The 10989-nt window shown below is 33.3% G+C and overlaps 1 protein-coding gene and 1 non-coding gene across 2 annotated transcripts; both read left to right on the forward strand.

Annotated features, from left to right (window-relative positions):
• Positions 1–6984: 6984 nt before the first annotated feature.
• On the forward strand, positions 6985–7058 carry TRNAI-AAU. Its single transcript has one exon. It is a non-coding gene; the product is annotated as a tRNA-Ile (tRNA).
• A 2258-nt stretch (positions 7059–9316) lies between these two features.
• LOC115978670 (putative clathrin assembly protein At1g25240) lies at positions 9317–10709 on the forward strand. Its single transcript, XM_031100508.1, has one exon. The coding sequence runs from the start codon at positions 9377–9379 to the stop codon at positions 10535–10537; it is 1161 nt and encodes a 386-aa protein (XP_030956368.1). The 5' UTR covers positions 9317–9376; the 3' UTR covers positions 10538–10709.
• Positions 10710–10989: the final 280 nt, after the last annotated feature.

Below are 10989 nucleotides of genomic sequence, written 5' to 3' on the forward strand. Positions count from 1 at the left end.
ATATCAAATGACTTCCTCTTACTATGTGCCTTACCTAAGGCACATACATAAGATGTATAGTTTTATGTTCAAGTACCATTATTACAACTTTATTTATTAATTATACAATGCTCACCTTTTACCTAGATTTAGTGCATTGACTTTATCTATAAGCAAAAGGGTAATGTATTTTAGAAAAAAACACATAGCAGTAGGATAGTCATTTAAACCTTTCTCCTTAGAGTGTCTAGTACATAGTCTAACTAAGTGATAAGGTCACATATGACACTTGACTAATTGCTTGACTTTATTTATAAGCATAAGAGTAATGTATTTAAGAAAAAAAAAACGCTTAACAATAGAATAGTCATTTAAATCTTCCTCTCTAAAGTGTCTAGTACACAGTCTAACCAAGTGATAAGGTCACACATGACGTCTTAAGTTAGTGTAATAAGTGCAAGGTTAGACTAATAATGGTACACAGTCATAGTCTCATTGATGAAGTATTCTATGACCAACCAAAGGTACTTATACTTAGTATACACACTGGATTTGTAATTTTCTCTTTTTTATTTTTTGTTGTTTTCCATTTAATCCTAACGAAAACAAAAGTAGAAAAAAAATTATGAAAATAAGCTACATTAAAAACAAAGACATAAGCTAAATTGCAAAACAAACAGAAACTACTCTTAGATGCTTTAAACTACTAACATGGATGATGATGCATGAAGACACACAAAAGGAGTTAAAGCAACAAAGTCCAACTAAAACTTGAATGAATTTTAATAGTGGATAGCAAGAAGACAATAAAGTCTCAGAAGCTTTTTTCACCCACAGTTCACGTGACATAGGCCGTATAGATGATGTGGCTTTATTCCTTGAATGATGACGCAAAGGATGAGAGGAATTCACATTCATTTGGAACTAAATTAAAAACCTGAAAGCCTTAATCAACTCACTAAGCAAAAGCACAGGTTCTTATGCCTTAGTATAAGACCCTTTCTCACTAGCATGTCTTTTGCGAGCATTTAACTTGAAAAAGTTTGAAAGAGTATGTGTGTAACGACCCAAGGAAAAGCGCTAGCCACATATGCGTTATACCTTAAAAGGACTAGTCACAATTGAGGTTCCTTATAGTTGTTAATAAAGCCCAGATCTACCCAGTAAATACCTGATGTGGGACTCATCACACACCCACTCACATCACATAATTAATCAAATTAGGGCATCACAATCTCCCCCACTCAAATCCCTAACGTCCTCGTTAGGGCCCACTTTGTGGGTAGTGTCTCTGAGCTCACACGAGGTTATTGGGCTGGCTCTAATACCATATGTAACGATCCATGGAAAAGCGCTAGCCACATCTGCGCTATACCTCAAAAGGACTAGTCACAATTGAGGCTCCTTGTAGTTGTTAATATAGCCTAGATCTACCTAGTAAATACCTGATGTGGGACTCATTACACACCCACATACATCACATAATCAATCAAATTGGGGTATCACAATGTGTCATACCCGGTTTCTCATAGAGTTCAACAATGTTCCATGTCATGGGATGTTTTTACTTGGTGATATTAGTGGTTTTTACAAAAATAAACAAGTGTGTGATATGTGTACTGTTGTAAAATAGCGAAGGCTCAAAATTATCAATATTTATTGTGAAAATATTTTAGGCTTGTGAAAGATCCCCAAAGAAATAATAGAAACGAAGAAAATTAATTCAAAAGAAAATAAACACAAAACACCAAGATCGACGTGGTTTGGCAATAGCCTACATCCATGGGCGATGATGAACAAATTTCACTATAACAGACTTGGGATAATACAAATTGGTATAGAGGCACTCTCACAAACCCAAATCCCAAATACACCCAAATAACTCTCTCTCACAAATGCAAAACCAAAGAACCAAAGGTTCATAAATATCAAATACGAATACCAAATACCAAATGCGAATTACGTACAAACCAAAAGAGAGAGCTATAAATCAAATCTAATAGTTGCAACACACCAAGAGAAAGTAAATCACCAAACCGCAAAACCAAAACCGGGCAACAACAAACCTTTCTCACTATTCCAAATTGCAACCCACAAATATCAAATAACCAAATCAAGAGAAAGCCTCTTTTTCTCACTCACACAAAACTCTAAATTTGCCGCAACACACTGTTTATATAGGATATTCAAGTCGGCAAAGATGCAAGTCCTTCAAGAAATAGAATTTATAATGCAATTTCCTCGTGTCCACGTGCACCATACTAATCCAAGCAAAAGACAAAGTCTACTCCAAGTATAATTCTAAATCACATGGCTATCTCTCAAGGTCATCTAAATTAAATCAATCTCATGTTGGACTCCAAAGTCAAGTAGAATTCCAAGACTAATATGAGAACAAGTCTCCTTCACCACGTGAAAAGAGATCCAATTCAAGTAGACCTCCACCAAATGACAAGTCATCCAAAACAAGGAGTCCTAGTTCAATTTAAACTAGGCAAAAAACAAGTGAATCCACTTATAGTGGAATTACTCCCATATAGATCATGTATGTGCATAAAAAGCCCCTAAATTCAAGCCATATCTCTACAAATCTCCACCTTGGCTTGAATTCCATCAAACCTAACAAACAAAATTTGTAGACGTCTAAATACAAATCCTTAACAAGTCTTTATCTTGACAAGACATCTACCAAACCACAAATGCAAAGTGCTAAATCAAATTAAAGCGTAACCAAAAGAACAAATTGCAAATTATCCAAAAATGGCTTCCAAATGCGCCAATGGACGCCAAATGCACCAAAGATGGTGTCAAATCCAAAAAACAAAGTTCAAATAAGTGCATATCACCACAAATGATATTCTCTGTCGCCACAACCAAAGTCCCTATGGGCTAATTCAAATTGCAAATACCAAATAAGTCCAAGCAACACTTGAACTTGTGTAAAGGCTTAATAACTATGTCACCACCAAAATTAACATCATGATTCCTACCTCCAAAAAAGCAACTTTAATAGGCTCTCATACTTTAGTGTGTACATAGTTAAGCATACCCTTAGTATGATGAACTACTATACCAAACTTGACCCTATTTTGCCAATCCAAAGCACAAGTCTCACAAATTTCAAATTTGTAGTTCTTGGCGCTCTTAAACAAATTATTATCATTGGCATGCTCTAAAAGTCTAATAGTATCTAAAGTAACCTCCCCATTTGTATCAGAAATTGTGGTTGCTCCACTTTCAACAATACTCCCTTTAAGGAAATACATGTTCCTTCGACGTGTGGCCATCATCACTACCAAAGCACCATGTAATACCTTAAGAGTTCCATTCTCCATAACAATTTTGAAACCCTTGGATTCTAATAAACCAACTGAGATGAGGTTCCTCTTCAAGTCAGGTACATATCAAACCTTATTCAGAAAACGAAATATTCCATCATGTAGTTTCAGCTTGATTTTACCTTTCCCCAAAATCTCACAGATTTGATCATTACCCTTGATACTGAATCAAGTTTCGACTCTTCTAAGTTGTAAAACTATTCCTTCTTCGGACGCATATGGAGGGTGCAAGCTGAATCCAAAACCCACTCACTTGAATGGCAAACAAATGATGAACTAGTCGATGCAAAATCAGAATCATCATCCCAATTGTGTGCTACATTTGCATTAGAATCCTTCCTGTCCTTGTTTTGCAATAAGGGACAATCTCTCTTCCAATGCCCTTTTTGTGACAATAGGCACACTCATCTTTCTCAAGTTTCTTATCATTAGACATGTCATTAACAATCAAAGCCTCAGTCATTGTGTCCCTTTGAACTTGCTTATCTTTCTTACGATAGTCATTATTAGTCAAAGCAATGTTGTAATTAGATGATCATATGTATCAGGCAATGAATTCAACAACAAGAGAGCTTTATCCTCACTGCTAATATCAACATCCAAAGTTTGCAAATCAGCAAGTATTTTATTGTAATCATTAAAGTGCTCAGACATAGAAATACCTGCACGATATTGGAAACGGAAGAGCTTTTTCTTCAAGTAGAGATGATTCTCCACACTCTTGGTCATATACTTGTCCTCCAATTTCTTCCAAAACTCTTTAGCCTTCATCTCCCTCATAACAAAATATTTTTGATTCTTAGCCAAACACAAATGAATGGTGCCACAAGCATGTCTCTCTATCTTTTCCCAATCATTATCTGACATTCCTTCAGGTTTGTCTTCCAAAGTAATATCCAACTCTTGTTGGACCAAGACATCCATAACTTCACATTGCCACGTGCCAAAGTTATTCGTTTCATCAAATTTCTCTACTTCAAATTTGGCATTAGAAACCATCATCCTAATAGCCAAAGATTTTGTAGAAGACTCTGCCAAAGTATTTCCAAAGGAATCCGCCGAAGATTTTATAGAAGAATCACCTGACATCTTTCTCCCTAAAACTCAGATCCATGAACCAATCACCAAAATTTCCAAAGAGAACACATTTAAATGCCTAGGTAACGAACCTTGGCTTTGATACCAGTTTTATTGTAAAATAGCGAAAGCTCAAAATAATCAAGATTAATTGTAAAAATATTTTAGGCTTGTGAAAGATCTCCAAAGAAATAATAGGAACGAAGAAAATTAATTCAAAAGAAAATAGACACAAAACACCAAGATTTACGTAGTTCGATAATAGCCTACATCCACGGGCAACGACGAACAAATTTTACTATAACAATTTTGGGATAATACAAATTGGTGTAGAAGCACTCTCATAAACCTAAATCCCAAATAGATCTCTCTCACAAATACAAAACCAACGAACCAAAGGTTCACAAATACCAAATACGAATACGAAATACCAAATGTGAATTGCACACAAACCAAAAGAAAGAGCCACAAATCAAATCTAATAGTTGCAACACACTAGGAGAGAGTAAATCACCAAACTGTAGAACCCAAACCACAGAACCAAAACCAAGCAGCAACAAACCTCCCTCATTATTCCAAATTGCAACCCACAAATATTAAATAACAAAACCAAGAGAAAGTAAATTATTTCAAATTTAATCTTAAATTTCACCATTTAAATAACTATTAAAACATTTAGCATTTTGGAAGCTAAAAAGGTATGCATACACATGTGAAATAAAACGAAACAAAGGTAAAGACATGTAATCTATCCTAGGATGAATGGCATGTGAGGATGACATGCATAATCTATCCTAGAATGATATGTGTAATCTATATTAGGATTACATGTATAATCTATCTTAGGATGACATGAAAAAGGATGACATGTATAATATATACTAAGATGACATGTTAAAAAATGAATTATTCAAAGTAAAAGTGCCAAATAATATACTTGACGCTTTTTAAATAAATAAGAACAATTATTCTCATGTAAAAAAGAAAAAAAGAAAAAAAAAAGGCAAGACACTAGTTTAAAAAGAAGGGGGGGGGGGTTGTTTTTGTTTGCCTTTTTTAGGGAGCTCATGGACTTAATGAATTTAAGCCATGGGCTAAGCATCACATTTTAAAACACTCAAAATAAAATTTCCATGAGTTTTTAATCTAGAAAAATTCCTTAAAAGGATTTTTGTGAAAATCTTATGTGTTTTTGAATTTGGAAAATTCCCTAGAAAGGGTTTTAGTAAAAATCTCATGAGCTAGCTGATAGTTTGAAAATTTTCCTAAAGGAAAAGGGTAAAAATTCTCACAAGTTTTGATTTTTAGAAAATTTCCTAAAAGGGAAATGATGAAAATCTCACGGGTTTTGTATTTTGGAAAATTCCCTACAAGGAAAAGGATGAAAATCCCATGAGTTTTTGATTGGAAAAAAATTCCCTAGAAGGGAAGAGATAAAAATTCTCATGGGTTTTGATTTGAAAAATTCCTTAGAAGGGAAAAGAACAAAATTCTCATGAGTTTTCGATTTAAAAAGCCTTAAAAACATTTATTAGTGGAAACCCATTCTTTAGAAAAAGCTTTTTGAAAACTATCATAATTGGAGAAATCTTTTGGAGACTTATTTTAAAAGGATGCAATTTCCCAAGCCATTTGCTTTAGGACCACGTGTTTATAACGTTAACTATGAAGTTAATGTATGAATTTACATATAGGTCCAAAAGGGATATATATATATATATATATATAAAAGTATTTTATTTTTAACTATATATAAGTATTTTATTTTTATATTTATACATGTCCAAAAATATACTTATATAGACTCGGGAATAGAATAAGTATGTTTGTAACTAGGCATATAATACAAAGGGCATATTTGGTAGACTGTAATAGGCACTGTAATGTAATAGTTATTCCTATGGTTTAGTTATTCAATAGTTTGATTATGTTTTTATTACAGGGAATAGTTATTCTTTATGAATAGCTATTCTTTAAAATAAAGAATAACTATTCCTCTCTAAAAGGGTTGTAATAATTATTCCTTAGTAGATATAATAATTTTCAACACTAATATATTTCCAAATAAATCAACTTTCCATATCCACCTAACAATTTTGGAAATAAAAAATCATTAAAAAAAACTGATCTCTCTAAAATTTAAAATATATTATTTTCTAGGAAATATAATTGTATGAATGAGATATTTCCTAAAATAGATCATAAGTTTTATTCTAATGTTACAACTCACAACCAAATTAATGAATATGTTTAGTTATTCCATTACAACATATTTTATTCCTGGTAATAAAGATTACCATTTATGTTGTAATCCACATTCAGTATACCAAACATAGCCCAAGTTTTTATTTATAATATATTGATAGTATAAATAGTTCATCGATTCTTATTAACATTCATAGATTTGTGAAGGAATAAGAAATTTTAGTCATGGTTTTATTATATATGGGTAAGAAATGAGTTAATTAAGTTGCTAGTAAACAAGATCATGCTTGTTCAATAATAACATAAACCAAGTTTGGAAATGAAATCTTTTTTGGTAATTAAACACTATGATAGGTATAAATATTTCAAATTTCTTATAGTAATTGGCCTATTAGCTCAGTTGGTTAGAGCATTGTGCTAATAACGCGAAGGTCGCAGGTTCGAGACTTGCATGGGCCAAAACATTTATTTTATTTTTATTTTTATTTTTCTAACAAAATGAACTTAAAAAAAAAATCTGGCCCTTGTATTTCTCCTTTTATCCAACCAAATCTGGAAAATTGAGAAATATAAATTTTTAGCTACACTTAGCATTAATCACACATTTTATCAAGCAGCAAGCTAAATGAATTGAAAAAAAAAAAAAAAAAAATCCTGGCCCTTGATAAAATTCCTTAAAACAGTGCTAACTTTATAGCTATGGTACTTTCATGGGTGGTCTTTAAGATTGTTTAAGCTATCTTAGCAACTTTCTCGTTGGAAATCCTTCTAAACTCTTTTGGATATACGGAAAATTCTTAAGTACTTTTAGAGTATGGAAAAATGGTGTTCCCTTCTCCACATTCATGGTAAACTCTACCATAAATTTAATGAATGGACCCCACTATAAATGTGAGAGAAGAGAGTACCATTCTCCATAATCCGGAAATACCTAAAAATTACTCTGGATATACAACCATGAAAATTTCATTTGAGGCTTTACTATTTAAGTTAGCTACTACTAAGTAACTATTTTGTGGACCATTCAGTCTTGGAGGTTATGGGCTTGGTCCAACTTCCTCTACTACTAACTATACTTTTTCGTCTCTGAGGATTACTACCAACCCCAGCCCAAAGAAAAATCCACTTTTAGAATCAAATTTGGTACAATTTAAATAAAACCCTATCTCGAATTCCTACCTATATATAGTCGAACTTACAGATGTGATCTCACACTGTTCCAAACATCTTGGACTTATAATATGTGCTTTTTTGATCTTCTCTACTATAATACAAGGAAGTTACCATTTCTTTAGCTTTGATCGCCAAGTCCAAAAAACCAAACTCTAGATTAACTTAAAGAACACTCAGAAGTGGTAATATTGAGGTTTAGGACTTCTTTTGGTGTGGTACTGCACAATCTCTCCAAAAACTTCCTTTTGATTGACTCTTATGCGCCCATATATATGTTTGCATCGGGGCATAAAATCCCACTTAAATAGCCGACTTAATGGGCTTGTTGAGAATAAGGATTCTCGATCAATCGATCAAGATGAAGTCAAGAAATTCGAGATTGCCTTGACTTAATCGGATAAAGTAATTATTGTTGTGAAAAATTTTTTAAACACGGACTTCACAAAGAATAAGGAAAATTGGATATGTAAGAACTTTACTAATAAATTTACCTTTAGAAAATCCTAATTAATAATGTAAAACAAAAATTAAAACTAGTAGTTCATTGAACTTTTCCTTCTACTGCGATGTAGTTTCAAATTCAATCCATAGTTTCTCATTTTAGTTAGTCAACGGCACTCGTCATATTTTTAACAAAATACAAATATAAGAGAAATTTGCAACATAAGTCTTCCTTAAAAATGGCATAGGGAAATAAACCAAAAACAGAAAAGAGAGAAGAGAATTCCTGCAAAAACTGAGGAAACAACTAGCTCCACTTCATTAAATTTTTATATTTTTTTAGAGGGTTTCAACCTATGGTAACTTAAAATAGAAAGAATAAATTAATTAACTATTATAATTTTATTTTTTGGATTTGATTTTTAAGAGTTCGAATCCAGTAAGGATAAGGTGTAAAACTCATGTTTTACACTATCCAATTAGAGGTTGTCACATCAGTATTTTACTTAAAATTCAATACATCCTACCACTTTTAATAACATCTCAATAAAATCCCAATTTGGTTAGATTTATATATGGGTATTATAATTGATTGAGTGTGGTTATGTTTATTCTTAAATATGTGATAATATGATATGACATATTAGAATTAGAAAAGTAAAACATGAGTTTTACACCACGTCCTTACAAAATTTAATCTTTAATTTTAAATGATACAAATTTAGAGTTGTAGTATTTAATATGACTAAAGGAGTAATGAAATGAATATATATTAAGTAGTGAAACAGAAATGATGCTTAATTTGCTCCCACAAAACTAGCTTTGATTTCCTCAGCATGCAAGCTTGTCCCCAATGCAAAAGCGCGTCAACCATGACATCATAACAACCTTGACAAAGTCTTAACATGTTAGAACTTAGAAGTCCAAATAAATTTCTAACAAGAATAAAATTGGAAAACCAATAGTACAGCACATCATTGATCATCCTCAATAAACAAGTATAGCTTATTTGGGCCGGCAATATTAGTGTTTTTTTTTTTTTTTTTTTTTTTTTAATAATAGTAAGGCAAGCACGTTCAATTTCAGGCTGTCATGATGTGAGGAGCAAATATAGTTCAAAGTCACAAGCTTCTGGGGGAAACAATAGAGAAGAAACAAAATAAATGAGGCTGTGGAAAAAGGCAGCCGGAGCTTTGAAAGATAGGAATAGCATATTGATCGCAAGCATATCAAGGAGGTCAGCATATCGCAACCCTGATCTTGAAGCAGTGATCATCAAGGCCACAAGCCATGATGAATCCTACCTAGATTACAAGAACTCTCAAAGGGTCTTTCAATGGGTACGTACCTCTCCCATTTATGTGAAACCCTTAATGTGGGGGTTGTCTATGCGTATGGAAAAGACTCGGAATTGGGTTGTGGCCTTAAAGGGTTTAATGCTCATGCATGGCATTTTCCATTGCAAAACCCCAGGCGTACAAATGATTGGCAGGTTACCATTTGATCTATCAAGTTTCTCTGATGCTCATTCCAAACAAGACAAGGCAGAGGGTTACAATGTTTTCATTCGTGCTTATTTTCTATTTCTGGACCAAAAGTCTGCTTTCTTAGCGGCAGAGATGAAGGTACAAAGAGGACTACGTTTGAAACAAATGGAGGAACCGCTGGTGGATGAGCTTACAAGGTTACAGAAATGGCAATCTTTGCTTGACATGCTGCTTCAAATCAAGCCACCGGCTGAGACTATGATTGTGACTCTCATTCTTGAAGCTATGGAATGTGCAATCGTGGAGATTTACGATGTTTACAGCAGGTTTTGCAGTGGGATGGCGCATGCTTTGTTAAGGATATACGAGGATGGCGGGAAGGTTGAAGCGTCAATGGCGCTTAGAATTCTTCAAAAGGCAAGAGAGCAAAGTGGAGAACTCACTCGGCATTTTGAATTTTGCAAGGACATTGGTGTTCTTAATGCAACCGAGTTCCCAAAGGTCGAGCAAGTCCCGGAAGAAGATATTAAAGATCTTGAGAGAATAATTGATGGGGTTCCCAAGAGGAAGAGCATAGATGGAATGGTCATGCCACAGGAGGACAAGGCCATTGTGGTGAAAGGAAATGGTGACATTGTTGAACAAAGGGAGTCACAGAGAATTTTGAGGACAATAATTACAGATAAATGGGAGGTTTTTGAAGACAATTTAATGTCTGATTGGGGAGGGAGTTCCTCTGATGTTAGAAGCACTACTACTACAGCCTCTTCAAATGCATTAGTAACGTTTGTACCTGCTTCTTCTAATCAAGACATTCCTGATTTAATTAATGTATAGAACTTGATATCATGAGATCTGCTTTCCCTTTCAGGATACATGAGATTTGTCAATATTTGATCATTCATTCATTATCGTGGAAAGAGAATTCCGTCAAAATTTTTGGATTTTCCTTTTAAAAAAAAAAAAATTCAAGTTGTTTCATATCATTATTATCATAGCAATGCTATACGTAGGAAAAGATTTTATTTAATGTTCATAAGCTACATGAATATCTACATGTTCAACTTTAGAGTCTCTATCTTGTTGTAAACATTGTATTCAAAGGAAAAAAAATGACATATCTAATGTTTTTTGTGTCTCATTCTAAAACCATAATGCCCTTAGATATTGTACAGATTGACGTTTGGGGCCTTGCTTCTGTTATGTCTTTGAATGATATTTAGTATTGTTAGAGATATCTTAGCTGATCATTAGCATTGATACACAATTTTGAATATGCTAGTATGGAT

The sequence above is a fragment of the Quercus lobata genome, chromosome 3 (genome assembly GCF_001633185.2).
Source record: "Quercus lobata isolate SW786 chromosome 3, ValleyOak3.0 Primary Assembly, whole genome shotgun sequence".
NCBI classification, from domain to species: domain Eukaryota; kingdom Viridiplantae; phylum Streptophyta; class Magnoliopsida; order Fagales; family Fagaceae; genus Quercus; species Quercus lobata.